At 47.1% G+C, this 24,056-nt stretch overlaps 1 protein-coding gene across 6 annotated transcripts in view; it reads right to left on the minus strand.

Moving 5' to 3' along the window:
• The window catches only part of ACSF3 (acyl-CoA synthetase family member 3), a 64,723-nt gene that overhangs the window by 8,370 nt on the left and 32,297 nt on the right, over positions 1–24,056 (minus strand). For 5 of the 6 annotated variants that reach the window (XM_083456488.1, XM_083456491.1, XM_083456490.1 and 2 more), the window contains one exon: positions 19,733–19,859. The exons of the other annotated variant lie outside the window; for it this stretch is intronic. In XM_083456488.1, the coding sequence (XP_083312614.1) occupies positions 19,733–19,859 (127 nt within the window). The remainder of the gene's footprint in view (positions 1–19,732; positions 19,860–24,056) is intronic. 6 annotated transcript variants of the gene reach the window in all.

Raw genomic sequence — 24,056 nt, forward strand, 5'->3', positions numbered from 1 at the left:
GCAGTAGTCCAAGCGGGAGATAACCAGAGCATGCACCACTCTGGCAAGGCAGTCCGTGGGCAGATAGGGTCTCAGCCTACGTACCAGATGGAGCTGGTACACAGCTGCCCTGGACACGGATTTAACCTGTGCCTCCATGGACAGCTGTGAGTCCAAATTGACTCCCAGGCTGCGCACCTGGTCCTTCAGGGGCACAGTTACCCCATTCAGGACCAGGGAATCCTCCACACCTGCCCGCCTCCTGTCCCCCAGAAACAGTACTTCTGTCTTGTCAGGATTCAATCTCAATCTGTTTGCCGCCATCCATCCTCCAACCGCCTCCAGACACTCACACAGGACCGTCACCGCCTTCACTGGTTCTGATTTGAAAGAGAGGTAGAGCTGGGTATCATCCGCATACTGATGAACACCCAGCCCAAACCTCCTGATGATCTCTCCCAGTGGCTGCATATAGATGTTAAAAAGCATGGGGGAGAGGACAGAACCCTGAGGCACCCCACAAGTGAGAGCCCAGGGGTCTGAACACTCATCCCCCACCACAACTTTCTGAACACGGCCCAGGAGGAAGGAGCGGAACCACTGTATGACAGTACCCCCAGCTCCCAGCCCCTCAAGACGGTCCAGAAGGATGTTATGGTCGATGGTATCAAACGCCGCTGAGAGATCCAGCAGAACTAGGAAACAGCTCTCACCTTTGTCCCTAGCCCGCCGGAGATCATCAACCAGTGCGACCAAGGCAGTTTCAGTCCCGTGATGAGGCCTGAATCCCGACTGGAAGGGATCCAAATGGTCCGCTTCTTCCAGGCGTGCCTGGAGTTGTTCAGCCACCACTCGCTCAATCACCTTGCCCAAGAATGGAAGATTTGAGACTGGGCGATAGTTGGCCATCGTGGCCGCATCTAAAGATGGTTTTTTAAGAAGCGGTTTAATAACCGCCTCTTTCAGCGGGTCTGGGAAGACTCCCTCACGGAGGGAAGCATTCACCACCCCACGAAGCCCATCGCCCAGCCCTTCCCAGCTAGCTTTTATAAGCCAGGATGGGCAAGGATCAAGGAGACAGGTGGTTGGTTTCACTCGTCCAAGCAGCCTGTCCACATCCTCGGAGGTAACAGATTGGAATTGATCCCACGCAATTTGACTAGACAGGACTCTAGCACTCTCCCGCCCCGGCCCTGCTCCCACGGTGGCATCGACCTCTTCCCGAATCTGAGCGACTTTATCTGCAAAAAACTTTGCAAAATCATTGCAGGAGATCATGTGGCCCGTACTGGGCCCCGATGTAGCAGGTGGTTCCGCTAGATTGCGGACCACCTGAAAAAGTCTCCTGCTGCTGTTTTCTGCAGATGCAATAGAGGCGGTGAAGAAAGTCTTCTTCGCCGTCGCTACTGCCACTTGGTAGGCTCGACATTGAGCTCTAACCTGTGTCCGGTCAGCTTCAGAATGGGTCCTCCGCCACCGGCGCTCTAGCCGTCTCAACGATTGTTTCATTGCCCTCAGATCCGTGGAAAACCACGGGGCTGTCCGGGCTCCATGCAATCGGAGAGGGCGCTTCGGAGCCAAACAGTCAATAGCCCTGGTTAACTCCACATTCCAGCGGGCCACCAGGGAATCAGCTGAAAGGCCATCAACATGGGATAAAGCATCCCCTACCACTCTCTGGAAACCATTTGGATCCATTAAGTGGCGGGGGCGGACCATCCGAATCGGTCCCACCTCCCTGCAGAGGGGAAGGGTCGCGGAGAAGTCAAGTTGCACCAGGAAGTGATCTGACCATGGCACTTCTTTTGTTTCGCTTTTACTTAGTGTCAGATCACCAACATCCATTGAGGTAAACACCAGGTCCAAGGCATGTCCGCGGCTATGGGTTGGGCCAAACTTATTCAGGGACAGCCCCATGGAGGCCATGCTTTCCACGAAGTCCCGAGCGGCCCCTTGTAAGGTCGTGTCGGCATGGATATTAAAATCCCCTAGGACAACCAAACTGGGTGTCTCCAGGAGGACATCCGCCACGACCTGAAGCAGCTCGGCCAGGGAATCCTTGGTGCAGCGGGGAGGTCGGTACACCAGAAGGAATCCTGTACTGCCCCTATTGCCCAACTTCCAGAACATGCACTCAGAAAACTGGGTCTTCCCAATAGGACGCCTGGTGCAAGCTAATGACTTCCTAAAAATCACTGCAACCCCCCCTCCCCGCCCACAAGGCCTGGGTTGCTGTGCGTAAGAGAAACCTGGTGGACAAGCAGCGGCAGGGACAGGCCCATCTGCTTCATCCAACCAAGTCTCTGTTACACATGCCAGGTCAAATCCTCCATCCATGATCAAGTCATGGATTGCAGTGGTTTTATGAATCATTGACCTGGCATTGCACAGCAGCACCTTCAGGTCATGTGGGTATCCCTTGCTGATTCTAGTATCCGTCCGGTCAGGACCAGACCCGGAGGCAGGGATAGTCCTCAGACAACGACTAAACCTGCCTCCTCCATCTAAGCACTTGTAGCAATCTCTATTTTTATGAAGTCCTCCCAGAACAGCGAGGTTGTGTAGTGAAGGTACTGGGGGATAGTTAGTTCAATCCTCCCATTGAACTGCAGCGTTCAGTTAATTGCTTTGACCTTATTACTGGACTGAGCATAGCTGTGCAGATGTACCCCTGCACCTCTTCATTCTCCCCCCATGCTGCTGCTACATTTCACTGGCCTCTTGTCATTACACTGGTGACATGCCTCTTTGAACTTTTTACACCTGAAAATTTGTGGGTTGTTTTTCTTTAAAATCAAAACAAGAGAGGGAAAGGGCTGATGGCTTCTACATGATCATAGTAAAAGGCTCAATAGTGCCTAATGAACCCCCTCTTTCTTTACTTAGTTCCTTGACTAGGTGCACTCCACATACACCTGCTATATTCTGTCAAATGTATTCCTAGATGTACCAAGCCGCAACAAGCTGTGCAACAGGAGAAGTCACAAAGATTCCAGTGCAGGCCTGTGATATCATTGAAAGCAGATGTGATCTGCTGTTGCAACTTCCTTCCTTTAGAAACAGCGACTCTGCTTCTTTGCACCTTCCACTCTAGGCTCCAAAGTGTTGGGCGGTAGGAGCTTCCCTGGAAGCGAGAATTCCAGGTCCCTCTTCGACTTCTGAGAACGTCTTCCTTTGCTTGACAGACTCTCCCAGGGAATTCCCAGCTGCCAGACTCTTTCAGTAGCACAGAGATCATTCACTTTGAGCAGGTACAGACAGAATGAGGCATCTTCCCTACTGGATTCCTTTGCAGAGGCCTGCTACTTGGAGAGCTCCCTTGCTCTCTGAACTAGCATGTTGACAGGATAAGGCTGGGCGTTTCAGCACAGAGACAGCTCCCTTCCCACCCCCTTTGGGGAAGGTCTCCTCTGAAACAGTCAGAAGCAGAAGCAGATCTCTGTGCTCCTCTGGTGGCTTTCATCAGAGAGATATTGAAATTATCCCGCAAATGCAACTAATTAGTCTGAGAGAGGAACAGCTGGAGGGGCAGCTCGTGGAGGATGTGATGGGTGGAGAACAGACTCCTCAAGTCTTTCATGGCACCAAGTGAAGGGCATCCAGCGGTGTGCAAGATGCTTTGAACTGGAGAAACATTCTGGTTCTGTTGGCGGGTGGAGGTGGGGGAGGAGAAAGGGTTGTTCCTTTTGTCTTTGCCACCTCAAGCACCTGCCTGGGGGCAATGGTGGCTAGTGCCCACTGGGACTGGTAGGGCAGAAGGCAGGGAAACCAACAGTCAGAGGAACCAAAGAGGATGCAACAATTAATTCTAGTTTTCTCCTCCTCCTCCTCTTCCTTGTGGAATTCTAAAAAAGGGCAATACTGAGACTGAGGAGGAGGAAGTGGATGGGCACTGCCATCCCCTGGACTGGTTGGAAGAAAGAAAGAAGGCAGGCAGGTGGGGCAGGTTGAGGTCAAAGGGGCAGTGACCATTCATCCAAATGGATCAGCCTCCAGTGAAGAGCAAACCATGGACAGCAGGACAGTGCTCCAAAAGGGATCCTTCGCCAGGGGTTATGCCACTGAAAAGTGCCCCAGGAGAAAATTCCAGTGCAGGAGCAGAGTCTCAGGGCTCACATATAACACAGAGAGAGCAGCAAAGCCCTTGGATAAAAGGCACTCTGTACAAAAGGAGGCTTGCGGAGAACAGGTGCGGGAGGGGATGCAGAATGACAAACAATTAGAGGGAAGGAGTAAGAGATTAATGATGGGATGGGAATCGGTTGTCCCCACAACAGCCATGCGAGGTGCAGAGTTTATGGCATGCAAGGGTCTGTGATGTGTGTACGTGTGTGTTACGGACATAAACCTCCCCACACTCCCCAAATGAAAGCTGCATCAATAGTTCCCCATCTGCTCACATATATCACACACTTCATTCCAGTTTATTAGCCGGAATAAATCATAAATATTTCATTATACATCAACGGTGCTCGACTCCGGGAAGGCACAATCCATCACCCCGATGCTCCCCGCGACCCGCCACCGCGCATTAAGCTTTCCAGTCTATTAAACAAGATTGATACAGTGTGCTGGGATGGACTGAGGGAATGTATTTATAGCACACTGGGGGAAAGGGAGGGCACCGAGAGCACGCAAGCAGCCTGGACAAGATGAAGCTCCCCTCCATGGTACGTGGGCCACGCAGCTGCAGCAGAAAGTGCAGCATCCATCAGGGGCCGAGTCTCCCAGGCACTCGTGAATGATTGCATCAGCCTGGTTTTCTCTAGTGCCATGTTAATTAAATTGTGGGGCACACCGGACACCCCCCTGACCTGTCAAGAGGCTGTTGTCTCGTGCTAAGAGAGAATATGGAAAAGAATTGGGGAGGGAGGGAGAATCCAGTGGACTTTCCCTCTCCCAGTCCAACAGATGTCTGGTCAACTTTTCCATCAAACAAAAGCCTGGCAGATTCTGTAACAATAATTTGAAATGAAATTGTTCCTATAGCAGGGAGGTTCTTCCTTGCATTTAATCTCCTTAGAGTTCAGAAAGCAACATCTTATTTATTGGTGGACAATGTGAACAGCCATAAGTAAATATGTAGGGGCCTGCTGGGTCAGCCAAAGTCTCCATTACTCTGTTCTCCAAGTGGCCACCCAGATGCCCACGAGAAGCCTGCAAGCAGGATGTGAGATGCAACACTATATCTCACGGGAGCGTGTCCCATATTTTACAATGTGCTTTGTGAATACGTCTTCCACCAGCTGCTTCTGATCCACAACCCTCTTGAGTATCCATGAGAAGTTTTTGCCTATGTCCTCTTTTGCCCACCTCCAGCACCCCAGTTGAACTGTAACTCGAAATAAGACCCAGCACGCCAAAAATGAAACCAATGTTCACTGTGTCAAAAGCAGGGGAGCATGTGATGTTGCATCCAAGTCCCAAGTTAAAATCCAAAATAAGTGAAGAGGAAGAGGGAAGAGAAAAACTGACAGATCTCTGCAGGTGACGACTATGCCTCAGAATAAGAAATTATATCACTCATCAATTTGCAAAGCTCCAGACCTCTGCAGGTGACACAATGCCTCAGACTAAGAAATTATACACCACTCATAAATTCACCAAGATCCATTTTAATACTAATCAGACTTCTTTGCTGTCCCCTGACTATCTCTGGGGCAGATTTTCACTCCCCTGGTGGTTCAAATCTTCCTTCTAATTGCTTAATGTACATTTCCTTTAAGATTAAATAACTTACTCCCACTCCTGTTCACAGTTCACCTCTACCCCTAATATGTCTAACTATGGATCCCCATCATAATTCCCGGCTCTGGGTGGATGACACAGTATATATTTCATTTATGCAGGGCCAAATGTTTGCTGTAGAAGACAAAGAACCAGTATGGTATCTGCTTGGAGGGCTTGCAACCTATATTGCTGGAAATGACAGGGAAGAGAGAAGTGAGTTGGCAGGGAAGGAGATAAAAAAAAACACATTCAGGAAAGGCTTAGCTAGGCAAGAAAGTCTTCAGGGAGAGGGATGTAGCTGAACTGGGAGTACAGGAAAAATTAGAGATGCAGAAGCCAGTTTCTTAAGAATTTGAACTTCTTCTTCTTCTTCTTCTTCTTCTTCTTCTTCTTCTTCTTCCTCCTCACCAATATCCTAGTCCTTCTTTAATAAAATTAACTCTGAGATTACTGTATGGAGGCAGAAAGATTCCTACATGCCCCAAGGAATGCAGCTCATTTTCAGGAACACCACTCTGAGAAAACAGCCAGTGTTACTAACTGGGGCTCTGATTCCTTCCTCCTTGAGGAGAAAAAGAGACACTCTCAGGAGAGGATTTGACTTTCCAAATAATTCCTGATACCCCTATTCTCCTCTGAACTCTCGTCACCAGGAAGGACCATGAGGCCAGCCCCATTTTGGCCTGCATTCTGTCTCAGATTCCTGCTCCAAATTCACCACCACGCCACAGTCAAAGACTTCCAGAGCAAACAAGGTCCCTTTAAAGGTGAAAGCCTCATTTATTGTGGCAATAGAGCCTACACCCTGAAAGAAGCCAAAACCCTACTCAAGGCTCAGTCAGAGGAGACTAGTTGCTGGAGCAACATTCAAACATAGCTTGACTAGCTTCTAGTCTAAACTCCACTTGGAACTCTCCATGGTGCTGACTGTCTCCCTGCTCTGCATATCTTAGACAAAGGGGTTCCCAGCTGTGGTCTGCCGAGGTGTCCATGAGGGTAGTCTGTATACACAACAAATAAAAACCCCACAGCATCTAGCAATATAATGACTACAATAGGCATGAAAATCCACACAGATCCTCAGCAATTTTCAAGTGGTCCATTGTTGGGGTGTGTGGTGGGAAACCCTGTCTTAAACCTGACTTTCCAGTTTGTCTGAACACATATGTAAGAATCTGACTCCTGTCTGCTAATCAGCCTTGCTGGACTTTGACCCTGGCCTGACCAGACTCTGACCCCCAGACTGTGGGTGGATTTGTCTCCTAGCTGCATCCCACCTGAGCAGCAGGCACTGCTGCCTGAAACAAAACACACTGTAAGGAAAGTTTGGCTTGAGGTGGCTGCTAGAGATTCCCTCTGCATCTCTTCCTATAGACTCTTGGTGTCTTCTGGATTCCTACTGCTGCAACGACTAATAAAGCATCAAAGGCTTCTGTGGGGAAAGGAGACAGCACAAAAGGGCAGTCCAAACCTTCCTCAAAACCTTGCCATCTGCTTATTATCTATCAATACTTATAAAGAACTTGATTCTCCATTGTAGTCGTCCATCCTCTCGTAGTATGTAGGTTTCACCCTGCTGAGACTCATTTGTGGCCAGCAGGCTGCACAGAAGACACAGCCATTCACAGGTTTCCCCAGATTTTAGGCAAGACGAACTAGGCAGGATTATCAGCTAGGAGTGGGCATATTTTTCCCCCCTTTCCTTGTGGTGTGGGGGGTGCATGTCACCTTTCTATAGGCTATGAGATATTGAATACCAATCACAATTGGCAGGTGGGACAGTAAGGCCTGTAGGTTTATTACGTATTTTTTAAAATAAAGTTTATACTGCTTAACATAAAAAAAATCTTGAGGCCAAAGATGGGGAACCTGCAACCTTTCAGATGTTTATGGACAGAAAAAGGAGACATCTTTGACATATGTCCTGGTCACAGTTTTTCATTTATGAGCTCTATCTAATCAAAAAAGCTGTGACTGTATTTTAAACCCAAAGGCTGGTGTCCACCTCTTCTATGCCAACCACATATATTTATGAGTGCCCTGTTTTTCCTTCCATTTCTCACACTCTCCATGAGGAGAAGCTGTGCTCTGCTGCCCTTCCTGGATGTCAGGACTCCGTGGCCAGGAGAGAAGGAGTTAACCAGGGAAGCGGATCTCAGAAGCTCTCGCAATGGAGGGCCCTGGAGCACGCAGCATCCTGCCTGCCTGCAATGGAATTCTTGTCATGCTCCGAACTCCGTGAGTTTGTTTGTATTCTGTGCACAGCAGCACAGAGCCTGCTGTCGGAGTCATGCTGCGAGAAAGGGCAAAGCCCTGCCGAGATGAAAGAATGTGAGGCACTGGTAGAGCCTCCCCTGGCATTTACACCTTTAAAAAAGAACAACAGAAAGACAGAAAAGGAAACCCACTCAAGGGCTTTTTTTTTTCTTTTGCAGAGAACTCTGCTAATAAGCTCTTCCTCAACAAGAGGAAGGATGGAGGCTAGCCAACAGTTCTGGGAGAGGCTGCAGAGGAGCTCTCTCTCACACACCTGCTTCAGGTACCTAGGAGGCAGGAGCCTCAGCAAAGGTAGCCTTCCATTGACGAATGCCAAGCCACTCACTCCTACATCTCCATTTGGCTACTAACCACTAATAGTGCTGTTGAGGGACCTGCATGGCAAGCTCCCTGTGCTCCCTGGGTTTGGGCACACAAAAGTCAAGCTGGTAATTGAAGAAGTGGGCAAAGCAAGAAGTGCCTGCTTTGAAGCACAGGTGGTTTTTTATAATGTGCCAGAGCCTTGATTCCTTGTTGTGAAGATCGTACTGGCGTTGTTATCACCTCTGCCTGCAGGCAGAAAGGACAGATCAGTCACTGGAATGTGCAGAAATCTCTGGGGTGTGTGTAGACTGCAGGCCTTAAAATTAGATCAGGTGCAAATTTGGTATCCTAAAAGGATGGGCCTCCAAAGAGCTGTGCCTGCACTGGGTGTTTAATGCACCCCCATTGTTCAGCCCGGACACTGAGGTCCTCCTCAGAGGGTCTTCTGTGGGTTCCCTCACTGTGAGAAGTGAAGTTACAGGGAACAAGGCAGAGGGCCTTCTCGGTAGTGGCACCCTCCCTACATATAAGCAACTATCTGATTTTTAGAAGACATCTGAAGGCAGCCCTGTTTAGGGAAGTTTTTAATGTTTACGGTGTTTTTACTATTCTGCTGGGAACTGCCAAGAGCAGTTGAGGAAACCCAGCCAGATGGGTGGGGTATAAATAGTAAAATTATTATTTTTATTCTTAAGCGAGAGCTGACTGAACTGCCAACTACCCAACCCTCCTAGGAATGCCACATGGTGATTTGTATCTTAGCTGTAGGGCAGAATATTTTACAATCCATCTCTCCACCCCTCCCATTAAGCCATATCCATCCATAGAGGCACATAGCCCTCTCTTCAGACCAGCTGTTGCTCCCCAGCAGCATACTGCCTCTAAACGTGGTTCCACATGGTGAACTCATTCTCTGAAAGAAGCCTTATGCAGTCAAGATAGCACCATACAAGCACAAAAAGATTTACAGAAGTACCTTTTTTTGGGCGGTGGGGGTCTTTAAGGAAGGTGGGTAGGAGACGCAAAACAGCCCAGGCCTGAACATACACAGGGGCCATGGAATGCTGGCTTGACTTTTAGAACTGAAGGAAAGGAAGACTGAAAACAAGCAAAGAGGTGGAACGGAATGGACTATTCTGAAAGAAGACATGGCTGGCTGGCTGGCTAGCAGGCTGAAAAGGAGCACTTTGAAACTACAGCATTCTGTTGCATGTCCCCCTTATGATGACTAACAGCCACCAAGAGATCCATCCTCTATTAATTTGTCTAATTCCCTTCAGAGCCACCTAAGCCAGTGGACAAGACCACATTTTGTGGCAGTGAGTTCCATAAGTTAATTATGCAATGTACTCTGGGATGCAGATTATTTTGGGCAGTCCTAAAGCTCCAGCCATATGATATCATTGCGTGACCCTGAGTTGTTGTATTATGAAATAAAAACGTTCCTCCCTGTCAACTTCCATCAAGGTGCTGTGGAGAGTGTCTAGAGAAAAAAAACAGGTCACCATAAATAGGAACTCCCTTCCTTCCTTCCTTCCTTCCTTCCTTCCTTCCTTCCTTCCCTTTTTCTACTTTCTCTCACATTAGCATTTAAGTATTTATAGGCATCCTTGCAGATGGTGAAAAGGAAAAAAGAGAGTCTGCCATGCCACTCAGCAGCTTGAGAGGCTGAAGCTTGGCAAAAAGTAATTGCAATAACCAAGATGCTGGAGTTAAAACCCCTTTGCTCCGCTCCTGCCCTTTGCAGAACAGCTCCGGGATCAATTACACGTCTAGCTAAAGCAAGCAATAACTCTCTCCCCGCTACGCCCATGCAGTGACCTTCCCGTTGTCTCTCGTGAATGAGCAGGATTGTTAAATAGTCCACCAAGGTAGCAGCGGGTGGGCATAGTGGCAGTGGTGCAGAGGATTCCCTTCAAAAGGTGTCCATGTAGCCCTTTTATTTAAAAATAGAGAAGCTTCCATCACCAACCACTGTAAGCAAAGCGCTGCAGCCACCCTCCCTCCTCCCCCCCATTTCTGCTTCCATCACAATGCCATTAGTTCTGAGTAAATATGTTCTCAATTGTCTTGAGGGAAGCCCACAGGGAGGCTTCTGTTGAAAGCAAAGAGCCTGGGGCTATCACTCCCAATGATGTTATCTGCCCAGGATTACAGAGTGGGAAGGAATTGGAAGCCCTTAGAAGTCAGAGGCTTCTTCTTCTTCTTTCACATGTCCTTATCAGCTGGCTGGGCAAAACACCGAGTTAAATAAAAGGCTAACTGCTTACAAGGCATTTGGCCTTGAACTGGGGAGGTTGCAAACAAAGCCACTGCTTCCAGACACTGGGGTGACAGAAGGCAGCGTGGGGAGGAGGGGGAGAGGGGATGAAAGCTTTAAAAACTGAGAAAACAAAGCCCTGGAAACTGTGATATTATTTCTTATCAGATTCCACCCCCACCTCCATTTTTGGGATGCTGTTTTTCCTTACATGCAAGGAAGAGGAGGATCATAGGATGTTGCCTGCTATAGAGTCGGCTCAATATTCTTTACAGTGCTTTCCAAGAGTTTCAGACTGGGGACATTCCCACCTCTACCTCTGAGCCACAGTGGGCCCTTGCCAGCCAACCTGCCAAGCCTTGAAGATGTGAGTGTGCTACATGAAATAACAGAAAATGAAAAAATAAAGAAAACCTTTATCAGATGTATGACTGGAACTCAACGTGTATGGCTGTGTCATGACTCCAGAATACTATGGATTCAGAGGAAGTTTCTGCATGGAAGAGTGAAACACCTTCAGAGCCAGCCCCTGAACTATCACGTTCTACTACCCTAAAAATGCTGGCACAAAAGCAGCCCATTGCACCAGTGCCTTTCTGGCTTGAGGAAATTCCATGGCCTTTCTCTGACTCCAGGCCAGAGGCCTCAGTGGAATCATGGTCACCTCTGTGTGGCTAGAGTCAACACGCGTTAAAGCAGGCTAGGTCCCTTTAACTGAAGAGACTCCTCTCGCCAAAGGCACAGCTGGAGATGGAGCTGTGTTTAATGTTTCTTTTGGGGTTGTCTGTTACTGAAGCAAAATTTGAGTCTTGCTCAGCTACCTAGTCCTAAGCTCTCAGTGGAGCTGTCCAAAGTGCTTTCCGCATCTTGCTGATTTCCTTCTAACGTGGAGAACCTTTGGCTCTTCAAAAGTACAACTCCCATTAGTTCCAGCAAGAATGGCCAATGGCAAAGGATGATGGGAGTTGTAGTTCTCAAATGCCAAAGGTCCCCCACACCAAATATATGTGAACATAAAGGTAAAGGTAAAGGGATCCCTGACCATTAGGTCCAGTCATGACCGACTCTGGGGTTGCGGTGCTCATCTCGCTTTATTGGCCGAGGGAGCCGGCGTACAGCTTCCGGGTCATGTGGCCAGCATGACTAAGCCGCTTCTGGAAAACCAGAGCAGCACACGGAAACACCGTTTACCTTCCCGCCGGAGTGGTACCTATTTATCTACTTGCACTTTGAGGTGTTTTCGAACTGCTAGGTTGGCAGGAGCAGGGACCGAGCAACAGGAGCTCACCTTGTCACGGGGATTCGAACTGCCGACCTTCTGATCGGCAAGTCCTAGGCTCTGTGGTTTAACCCACAGCGCCACCCATGTTCCTTATTATGTGAACATACCTGGCTTCTATTACTAGAACCTGGGAAAAGTAAACATGTCTTCTTTGACCCTGCCTTGTTGAAACCAGAACTTTGCACTGCTTTGCCCTGCCTGACCCTGATCTCCTGCTTGGGTCAGAACCTCCATGCTGCTGTGGCCATTGCTTGGAAAAGAACAGCTGAGGTTATGGCATAGCTGGTTATAACCTAAGTTGGAGAGAGAAGATCATATATTCTGATAGCTGGCTTTTGAAAATGTAAATATAATGCACAATCTAAACATAAATTTGTGCTTGCTAGTGCATCAAAGCTTGAACAGTAAATGAGGGACAATTACATTTTCTTTGTGCAGTAACTACCCATACTATCCTGAGAGACTGGATAATATTATTCAATGAATTCCAATTTTGCAGCTGCTCATTTCAATGGTCTCAGGGTTTCTTTTGATTGAAGTACAGCAGCTATAAGGCCAAATACAGATTTGCCCAGGGAATGTCCATCTTTAATGTCCTATTTAGGAATGCAGGGAGCTGCCTTATATTCAGTCAGACCATTGATCCATCTCAGTGCATACTGTATACACTGACTGGCAGCAGCTCTCCAGGGTCTCAGGCAGAAGACATTCCCAGCCCTACTCAGAAATGCCAGGGATGGAACCCAGACTGGTGGCCTCTTATGTATATATTTGGGCATTTAGAAATGGCTTCCAAGGCAGTGATGTCCTTCCTGTGGAACCGAGGAAGCCCTGGTGGTGTTATTGGCCCAGTAATGGTATTCCTCATTTGCTTCTATCATATTCCCTTGCGAGAAATCTATTGGGGACTGTGTGCCAGTGATGGACAGGGGCAGAGATAGTGGTGGGCAAGCGCCCCCCTCGTTCCTGTCCTTCCCCCACAACCAACAGGAAATTAAGTTGAGGTCTGCACGTGACCCCTAAGCCAGATGTTCCCATCCCTGGGCAAAGCTATAGAGTACAGTTCCTTGCTGCTGGAGCTAATTAAGTTAGGGGACCATCCATAGGCAAGGATATGTCAAAAGAGACATAATCCTAGAGGTCAAGGCTAAGCAGATCTTCCCAGTCCATCTGAGTTAATCACATCATCCCACCAGGCCACTCTCCAGATCTCAACCTCTGGCTACTAGAAAGCTCTCCTTCTTCCCAGCCTTGGGCGTGTGTATTTCATGCAGCGGGCTTACCCTGCTGATAAGTCATATGCAACATTTGCAGGAGCTCATAATTAAGCAATAATTTAAAACAAAAAAAATAGTATTAATCGAATTTATGACTGGGAGAGACAATGTAAACAAACATGGGGAAAATATTGCATGCTAGGATTTTAATTAGACATGTTCCTATTTATAGCTTGTGCCGAACAGGCGCAAGTGATTTCTATCTCAGGTGTGAACGCCCATGAATGGAAACAAATGCCCACCCCGGAGTGGGGAACACCTGCTTCTCTCTGGGGATTGGAAGGAGCCAGAAAAAGCCACTGCCAACTCAGTGTAGTGCCATCTGCTTAACCTTCTCTGTGCTAGCTGGCATTGAAGGGAACAGAACAAGATCAGCCAAGCTCAAGCGAAGGGGTGTTTTTGTTTTGTTTTTTTGGTCTTCTATCCTCTTAGGGTTGAAGGGCAAAAGGACTCACAGGGGAATGAACAGAACCTTCAGGGCTAACCACAGAACAGATTGAAATTCTGTGCCAATATGACATCTATTCTACACCTGAATGGATTCTGCAAATCAGGCACATCTGCAAATCTTGCATAATTTATCCTTCTTCTATGAGCCATTGGGGGAGGGCCAGGAGTTAAGCAGAGCACTGGCATTCTGCCCTTGGACCGCTAGAAGTCCTGGTCGGTTGCCTTCAAGGGTCCAAACATTTTTAAACTTCACCTGCCAGAAAAGGAAATCCATCAATGACTGAAGTGGATACTGCCAAGTAGTTCCACAGGTGCAGATAATTATGTGGACTCTACCAGATCTACTTTCCTTAGGTGAAGGGGGAATTATCTGCTGTGAAAATATATGCTGAGGCTCATGAGGAATACAGTGACAGCTGTTTGCTTTAGTAGTTCCTGAACTGCAAAGTGTTAAGAAATGTTAGATTTAAAAATAACTATCATTGCACATTAGTGCCACGTTCATGATTTGAAAATCCCCCGCTGCCCCCTTTTTGGTATTCTCTCAATTGTGCTCACAGTCCACCAGCAGCAGACAGCATCCAAATTTGGGGAAATGTGAAAAGCAACAGACAGAACCTGCATCCTACCTAAACAATGGAATCATCCACACTGCAACCCACACTCCAAAATGTGTCTGATTTACAGCTGCGGTCCCTAAAAGCAATGATATTCAAGGTGCCTTGCAAAATGTCTGAGACTGTTGGGTAGAAAAGCAGAAAACTCTGCAGAAATAGCAGGGAAGAAATTCTCACATCCTCTGGGTGCCTTCGCTACTTAGAAACAACAATTAAGATTCTCAGAATCGTGAAATCAAGCAGTCTGTTCTGTGTGGTGCACAATGCATTTGCAGAAACTTGCCAGGCAGCCCCACTATTAGGCCGAGAGAGTCTGCTGCAGGCTGCAGAAGCTGGGCAGCAGAACTGTATCCCCCTGACTGGAAGACAGATCACTGCGTGTTATATAACCTGTCCTGGGCCCCTTAAACTAGCTTGCTACCCTCAGGTATCATGGACAATGTTGTCCCATCACCTGTGTTCAGGCAAGATTCAACCACTAGTCCAGTCAACTCCCCTGTGTGTGCATGCACCATCTTATCCTTTGCCTCAGGCTGCAAGATGTCTTGGGCCAGCCCCGGAAGCTTAGGGTATGCAAATATTTATTTTGGACCTATAAGAAATGAATTTGAGAGGTAGAGACTGGGACTTCCGTAAAAGGAACTGTAATATAAACTCTGAATACCAAAATACAGGATTTGGTTACATGCAAAAGAGCAACATTGATCGCATTTATGTTTTCTGCACAGCTCAAAAGCAGGGGAGCTTAATAGAAATGAGTCATCGGTTTAAAGCCTACATCAAACAAGTTAAATAACTCTTACTTTCTTAACGACATATTAATCAAACTGCATTGATTCTTGAATCAGATTCCGTTACCAGCCAAGGCCTCTATCTTCCTGGCCCTGATGCAGGCATTAAGGGAGTTTTATTCTGACAGATACAATATAGCAATCAATAAAGTCTTATTATATGGAGCTGATATACATGGATTTGCTTGCAGGATTTATGCACCACTTTCAAAGTCGGCACTATTTCATGTCTCTGCCTCAACCTGTAATTGAAAATAAATCTCACCAAATACTCCCAGGTTCTACTTTCCTAGACGTGTGGGCAAATGTGAATGGAGCGAGCCTATCCTTGGGGAGAACATAGCTCTATGATCTTGCCTCTCCCTGCCACTCATGCTGCACAGCGTGCTTTTCCTTTGGGAGAAATCCTTTGCACAGCGGGAGGGGGATGCACACAGACACTCAAGATGAAAGCCCATCTTTCAACCAAACTAGTGTAGCCACTCTGCGCTCTTATATTCACTTCCACAGAGTTACAGCAGGAAAAGCTCCTGGTGGACTATGTCTGTATTTCAAGGTACTGGGAGAACACAAAAGCAACAGCTGGATTTATGAAACTGTGGACATGATGCTAATGTGCAAGGAGTGCTGCTTTTCACCCCACCATTTCGTAGCACTTTGCAATTTAGGAAGTACCGTACTCTTCGTGAGCTTCAGAATGCTGCCTGTAACTGCTTGAGTGATTTTGTGACTACTTACACTGAATTCACCTGGGTCACTTCTTCTTGTGGAGAACAATGGTCTTGGTGATGCGGACTGCATTTATTGCATTTTATGGGGCTCATGTATAAAGGTCTATCTGAACCAAAGTGACCTTTCACATCCCTCACAGGAACACGCAGATTGTCATCATTCCATGGATAAGTCAGAGTGTTAGTGAACATTTTATGACACCACAGAAGCTCAGCCAATGACAGGGAGAGTGTTGTTCACGCACAGCTAGGCAACCATAAGTTTTTAGCCCATCATATGTGGGATTGTTTACTGGCATGTCAAGACGCAGAAGAAGATGCTTCTGTAAGAGCCTGAACAGTTGCAAGGTGAGCCAAGGCCAGCTGCATTATTTCCTTTCATAAATAAGCACACACAGACACACATCATTAACAGCCCTCCATTATATCCATGGGGCATTTGTTCCCACCTCTAGTTCTCTTTCTGACCCTGACAGACTTTAGCTACTCTACCTGCCTAGAACTTTGGAGCTCCATCTTAATGTGGCTCAATCCATCACCAAGTGCAGCGTGTTAGAATCTGCATGTGCTTTCTCTGCTAGCGATTATTCTTCGTTTGCTGACCTGCTGGTTTCTAGGATTGTCATTAGCAATAAGCAAAATGCTCAATTATGGCTCAGAAGTTATTAGAGGCAGAGCAGCGCACCGTCACCAGGTTTACTTTGCTCCAGTTGTGCTCCCACCCCAACTGAGGGCCAGCTTCCACATGCCCTTGAAGAATGCCTCATCAGCAGCCTCGCCACATTGGGCCCCATGCCCAGGATGGGAAGGGGGGACATAAGTGGCTGTATTCAGACCTAAGGTGGGTCTGGTGGGCCCAGGTTGCCTTTTAATTGTGCTTGGGGGCGGGTAAGAGTATAGTTCCTTCCCTTGTTCACTGCTGCCTTTATCTTTTCTCTTTATCTGTGACTAGGACTGGAAAAATCCTGAGTGCCTGGTTGCACAAGCAGTTAAGACTCTAATGCTGGCAAGTAGGATTTTAAGGTATTTTCCCCAAGCCATGATAGAGCTGTGTCAGTAAATGCCCCTGTTGCAGTTATAATCTGCTTCATTTGCATTCTTTGGAACACCATGGCAGTAATTAACTCTGTTTAACTCATTCAAATGCTTCCTCTAGAACTCATTTTGCTGCTGCTACAAAATGCTTTGGAGTAGGTACCTCTCTGGGATTCATAATGATTTTGTGTATGGTTGGGTATGTTCTGTGCACCCACAGCACAACAGCAGAATTCAACCTTCTGAGTATCTCAGTATTTGCTCAATTTCATTAAAAAAAAGTTTGTAGACCTCATTGCTACAGGGATCAAGTTTCAAGACACAAGGACAGTATCTACTAAAACCGCAGAATACAAGTGGGGAGCTCAGGACGACTTTCAGTTTGAAGAGCCGGTCTTTTCTCAGTGAAGCATTTGTGTACCGAAGGACTGTGATGCCTGCTTTACATGCAAAAGGCCCCAGGGTAAATGCCTGGCATCTCCAGGTAGGGCTGAGGAAAGTTCCTGCCTGAAATCCAGGAGATTGGCTGCCAGCCTGTGTAAACAATACTGAGCTTAATGGACCAATGGCCTGGCTCAGTTAAAACACAGCTTCCCTATATTCCTTCCTATGCCTCCATACAAAATACATAGTTTTCTGAATAGCTAACAAGGCAGTCTCACCTTGCAAACCTGCATTTCACTGTGGATCAAGAGGTGTCAGCTCTGGAAATATGTTGCCTACCATATATTTTTTTTCAAAGGATCCAAAAGGAGACAGGAGAAAAATTGGGGGGAGGGGAAGGTGGGGTGCAACCAGAGGGAAACAATCAAAATGCCATCACTCTGTGTCAAATGAGATTAACAGTGGTAGGACGGAGGGTGGCTTCTGAGGCTTCTCCAACTTGCCTCTAATTCAGAAGAGCTGTCATTTTCTCCCACCACCGCCCCGCTGCCAGCATTTCTTGCTTGGAAGTTAAAATTTGCCCAGCGAAAGGGTTAAGTTTAATTTATACTGATTTCCATTTAATATCATTCTCTCCCTGTAGGAGCCAGCAGCTGTGAGCTGATTGTAGTTTCTCATTATGCAGTCTGTATCGCTAATGGTCTGTGACAAAGGCATGGCATCTTCCAGGCCATACCCCCGAGAGCCAATTAAACACACATACTCCCTTCCTGTTTGCAATGCATTACAATGAAATTAAACTGAATTTCAAAATCATTTTCTCCTAAAGACATCTCTTTACAATAATTAATGCATGCCATTCGTTTGCATCTGAAATATTCATCAGGAGGGTCAACTTTTTAAAAATCCTTTCGTTCTTTTTTTTTTTTTTAACGGATTGCCCCACAATGCTGCATTGCCCACTAACATCAAGCCGCAAAATCTCGCTGCTCACAGGAGGACTGCGGCATGAGCAAAACTTGCCAAACTGCAGCTCTCATTTAAGTCACAAAACCAACCACCCAACCACAAAATGAATAGAACACACACAGTAAAGCCACAGAGAAGGCACCAGAAAGTCAGATTGAAACATTTAAGTCAGTTATTAATGTTATTATCATATAGCATCCCAAAGTGCCCAAAGTGCTTCACATACGGTATGTTATCCTGCTGTAATCCATACAACAGGCCTGCATGGTAGGCCAGCATATTATTCTGATACTGCAGATGAGACGCTGACAGCCACTTGATCTAGAACACTCAGCAAACTATCACAGCGATGAGATTTGAACTGGGTCCATTGTTGGTTTGCAGCTCATTTTATTTGGTGCCATGCTGCATGATAGTTGTCTTCCTCTCACATTCCTCCTCAGCCCAAATTACATTAAACAAGCAGCGATACAGAAAGGAAGTGCCCCCTGTGTGCAAACAAAGACCTGGGCAGGGGTGGGAATAGACTGAGTGACAGGAATGAAATTAACCAGACACCCAAGCTTTCTGCAGCCTACAAGATTAATGACAACCAGGGCTGAACGAAGAGAGAACAAATGTCCCATGTGTACACACTTACACTGTCGCTAGTAACAGGAATAGGAAAGAGTCAAAAACAAGACGGCTTTGGGTCAAGAGACTTAAGAGGCCAAAATGTAACTCTTAACGGGCCCCCCTACATTCCAAGGCTCTCCTGAGGGATGGAGAGGGATGGAGCTAGCAGAAGGAACCATTCCATTTTTAGGGCACAACTGTATGGCGTCCCCATCAGGGATGGGGATATTTAGTTCCTGAGACTCAACTCAGCCAGGGGTTCATATGATCAGCGGAGAATCCTTGACTGACCCCTATGAGCAAAACACCACTTAACCATATTGCTGCTGCAGACAGAACACAAGGAGGTCCCAGCAGGGCTTGGGTTCAAATCACTGCTCAACGTGGAACAAGAAAGGTAAGTGGACACCGAATGGGAACTATGCTACTCTTGACTTGTTACAAGGGCAAATTGAGTTAGGCAAGTCCAGAGTTATTTGCATACAAGAGATATAAATGATATATTAATTTATGCTTAGCTAACACAGGGCCCTGCAGATGTTGCTGAATTACAACTCCCATCATCCCTGACCATTAGTGATTCTGGCTGGGGCTGCTGGAGAAGGAGGACACCACAATGTTTACTCCTGTATTAATATATCAATATTACTAACACTAGTCCAGTAACTTTGCCCGAGCAGCAGCCAGGCGCAAGTGCTGCATCCGCTCCTGGTTCCCAGCCAAACAAACCAGGGCTGAAGATCTTTCCCATAGTCTTGTGCCATGAACCAATATAGAGGAGTCTTGCCACGGGGCACACCGCACTAAGACTCTCTCACTTGGGGGTCCTATAAAAAATGTAGTTAGTAGTCTTATGTCAGGTCAGTTACTCTGTCCATCTCATCTCTCTGGCTGGCAGTGGCTCTCCAAGGTCTGTTACAGAAGGGACTGTCCTACCACTGACTACCTGACCTTTTTACCTGGAGGTGCTGCCAGGGATGGAATCTTCTGCATGCAAAGTGAGGCGCTCCAGCACCTCCCCAATCAAGGTACCTGTTTTAAACCAGCCGTCAGGAGTGAAGGCATCCCTGGTCTCCTTAGTTCTGTTCCAGTATTCCAGAAATACCGTAGGCCCCTTCACAAAGAGCTCCCCTTCTTTGTCGTCCAAACCTGGGGTCACCTGGGGAAACAGAGATGCCATGTACTCCACTGCTAGCACAAGTTGCTTGCACCCATCAACCCAAAACAGCTGCACTCTAGCAATGAAGCTAGGGGGTCCTGACCCTCCCAAGGCACCTGCATGATGGAGCAACTGCAGCCTTCTCAGACCTATCCTGCTTCACAATACCGGTCCTAGAGCAAAGATGGCAGGTCAGCGTCCAGATGTGGATAGCCAAGTCCCAGACTGACTCTTCATGACAGGGCTGATGTGTGCAGAAGATGACCAGGCTTCAGATCCTGCCTTCCTCAGCTCTCCTGGAGTTGCAGGAAATATAACGATCCAAGTGTTGCTGACCTACATAATGTGTCATCTTGCACTGCAGTGAGCAGAACAAGCTGACCCTTTATTTAAATGCAGCATGTCGTATGCCCTGGGAATATGGAGTGGGGATAGTGGTAGCAGCAGCACAATTCCCCAGCCAGGTGGGCAAAAGGGAGTTTCAGCGGAGTTTGTGCACCCCTGCTTGTCTGAATCAAAAAGCTGGATGGGTTCCAAATTCCTTATCACCTGAACTTGGATTCTAGCAGAGGTTCAATGCTCCCCCCCCATCTTATCTACAGCACGGCTCCTTGGCAGCAGGCACCTCCCTGTTGTGCCATTTTGCGATACTACAGCTGGCTTGCAAACAGTAAAACAGAAAACCCGTGACGTTATCTTAATAGGATTTTGCTTCTTGAACTCGCAGGGTTCGTAGCTGTGCTCCCCAGTGCCTGGGAACATGTGGACCAGTTTGGCACTATCAGCTTGCAATGCCTGAACACTACAGGCGGTGGCAGGGGGTGGGGTGGGGGAGAGGCAGAAAGACCGTGTGTGTGTGTGTGTGTGTTAAAATGGAGGTTCAAGATGCTTGTGCATCTATGGCACATCCACAAACTTGACATCCCTTCAAAACAACAACAACAACAACCCCTTGAAGTTCCCAATGGAGGGCTTCTTCTGCAGCCAGTAAGCTTGCTTTCCTTTCTTCTTCAAAATCTCCAAGGTACCCTTTTGTTGATACACCGGATCTAACTTACAAGCAGCTGTTGAAAGCATCAGATGGCTAATTGCATAGATATCCTATTCTCCAAGTGCCATATTTTAATGCACGTTTCAGCTGCTTTAATGCGTTCAAGCAACTTTAACATGCAGACACGGTGTGCCCTGGAAGACTGGCGTTTGATAGCTTTCCGCCGCAAAACGGATTCAGCAAGCTGAGCTAGGCCAGCCGGCGCGCCAGATAAGATTACATTTGCCACGCATGAAAATAAAAAGGTTGTAATAAACTCTCTGAAGGAATAAATCCGGGTGATTATAAAATGCATATTTTCAATGCTTCAATTTTACCTCTCTATTAGCAGGCAGCCAAGGTGGCTAGTAGAGAGGTGAGAGCTTTTCTCTGATACTTTCCCCAGGCAAGGCTCAGTTGTTTACGGGTGAGTTCCAGGATAGCCCTAAAGCCTGCTGCCCTGAAAAAACTGCAGCAGAGGAACTGGAGATGGACATCAGTGCTGCTGGAGGCAAAGGACTTGGCTAGACAACCTTTGCTCTGGCCCAGCAATGTTATGGTCTTCACTTGTTTTACAGGATGTCTATATCTAAATGTAACACTTGCATAAGCCCAATATTCTTGTCAGTTACAGTGGAACAGACTCCATTGGAAAGTGGTAGACTCTCCTTCATTGGATGTTTATAAGCAGAGGTTGGAAGGGCATCTGTTGGGGCTGCTTTAGTGGAGATCCTGCATTGCAGTGAGTTGGACCATATGACTCTTCAGGTCCCTTCCGACTCTACGATTCTATTATTCATGCTACTCAAGGAACAGGTGAACTTATGCCAAGTCATTTCATTGGTCTGTCTAGCTTACTGAGTGCTAGTCCACATTGACTGGCAGAGGCTCTCCAGGAATTCAATCTGGGTTCTCAAGCAGATGCTCTACCACTGAGCTATGGCCCTTTGCCTGAGGCCTTGGCTAACACACCCATTCACCGGCCACTAGATGCTCTGCATTTGCGTGCTGACACTGCTGTGTCCATCAGCTGCAATAATTAAATGGAAATTTTGTGCACCGAGGAAGTACACCTTGGAATTCCAGATATCAGAAGCAACTAGTCAAGCTCCTTAGAGGAAAAGGTGAGATATAAATGTAATCAAATCAAATAACTATTAGCTGTGATACCTATATGGCACTCTGATGTACATCCAACAGTTCACCTGTTCCTTGAGTTGCATGAATAATAGAATCGTAGAGCTGGAAGGGACATGAAGCGTCATCTGGTCCAACCCACCTGCAATGCAAGATCTCCACTAAAGCAGCCCTGACAGATGCCCTTCCAACCTCTGCTTATAAACATCCAATGAAGGAGAGTGGGCTTACAGCAGGAGAGGGCTATTGCTCTTGTGTCCTGCTTGTGAGCCTCCTGGAGGCACCTGTTTGTCCACTGTGTGAAAGAGTATGCTTGACTACCTGAGACCTTCAGTCTCATCCAGGAGGGCTCTTCTAACATTATTTCAGGCAGTTCTCATTAAAGATTGAAGCATACCTCCTCTGGGCAATAAATGATGGAGACAAACAAAGGGAAGCCCTTTGTGTCCTGCTACATGCTGACCATTACTGGAGAGAGAATGCTAGAGGAGACTGTCAGATCCACCACCAAGGAAATTTGTATGTTCAGCAGGCCATGGCCTCTGGGAACTCCTATGGTTGGGAGATGCTGCCAGTTGCCAGGTAAAAAGCCCTGTGCTGAGGTGGGAGAGTTGAAATAGACTGCATTATCATGAAGTTTAGATAGCCAAGATCACTTACTGTCCTTGGACGTAACATGCTGGGCACATCTCCTCTGCAAGTCCCTTTGAAATCCACGAGAGTCCCTCAAAAATTCATGGCACCATGGGAACTTATGCCATTTCCTTACACAGGAGATGCTCCCTATCGGATTGTGCCCTTGCTCTAGAGGAGAGTCAAGCTTAGGCACCATGCATGGGCACCAGCATTCCCTGCAAAGAGCAAGCAAAGGCAGCAAAAAGTTTTTTTTTAAATGCTAATCTTCCTAGTGGGACGTGGCTGTAAACGCACCAGCTGTGCTCTCCAAGATCACCGGCGGCGGCACGCAGAAAAAGCAATAAAATTTAAATTTTAAAGAAGCACTTCCAGAATGGCATATTCCCACTCCCACCATCATCACCGCCTGGCACTGGTTAAAAATGCAAAGGGTTTGCACTGCTGGTTTATATTTGCAATTAAATGATTACCTGAATCAAAGTACTTAAGGAATACTAGGAAGTTTCTTCTTGGCGGGGGGGTGGGGAGTTAAGCAGGAGAAAATCATTTCTGCTTGTGCCGTCTGCATAAATGAGTCATTTTATTAATCCATTTGCTTAACAAAAATCAGAAATCTGAATAAACAATTTCTAATCAGAGCGAAAAAAACAGTAGGGAGCTCTTAGTCGGCACCCCCCTCCTGGTTTGACACGGCCATGTGACACTGGCCATACAGCATCTGCCATGCTGTGGAACAGGAACAGGGAGTTGGGAGCATAACATTTGGTATATGCTATTGATGCCAAGGATGGGGGATGGAATTGACCAGAGGAGAGAGGTTAAATCCACATTAGCCAAGGGCTCACCAATGGCAAACCACAAAGCACCACCACCACTGCAAATGTCCACATTCTCAAAACTGTGTGTGATCTATTTATGGAATTCACAGGCACAAAGTGTTATGGCTACCACAAGGTCAGATGGTTTAGACAAATTCATGGGCAGCAAGTCTTATTAATGGGAGGAAGATACGCTGCAATATTTGGGTTGCAGGTCCTCACCTCTCATGACTAACAGCAGTGCTCTCCTTCTAGGTGCCAGGCAGCCACGGCCTCTTCTAGGGTGTCTTTCTTTGTAAATAGACACTCAACATTCCTTGGCTGATCAGCCCTTCTTGGACTGGTTTTTTTTTGGGGGGGGGGGGGCTAAAAATGGTTTGTTTTTTTAAAGTATTTTTTGTACTTCTGCAAACTTCAAGAGTTCTCCCAAGCTAGTTGCCACCTCCTTCTAGTTGGCCCCATTTTGGATTAATTTCTGTTGGCACTCACCACCTGAGTCTGCTGTGAGGGGGAGGGATGGCTGTGTGGAACTTCCAAGTTCCCCTTAATACCAGTTGCCACAGTGCCTTCATGCCC

Source organism: Podarcis tiliguerta (genome assembly GCF_965153285.1).
Source record: "Podarcis tiliguerta genome assembly, chromosome: 8".
In the NCBI taxonomy this organism is placed as follows: domain Eukaryota; kingdom Metazoa; phylum Chordata; class Lepidosauria; order Squamata; family Lacertidae; genus Podarcis; species Podarcis tiliguerta.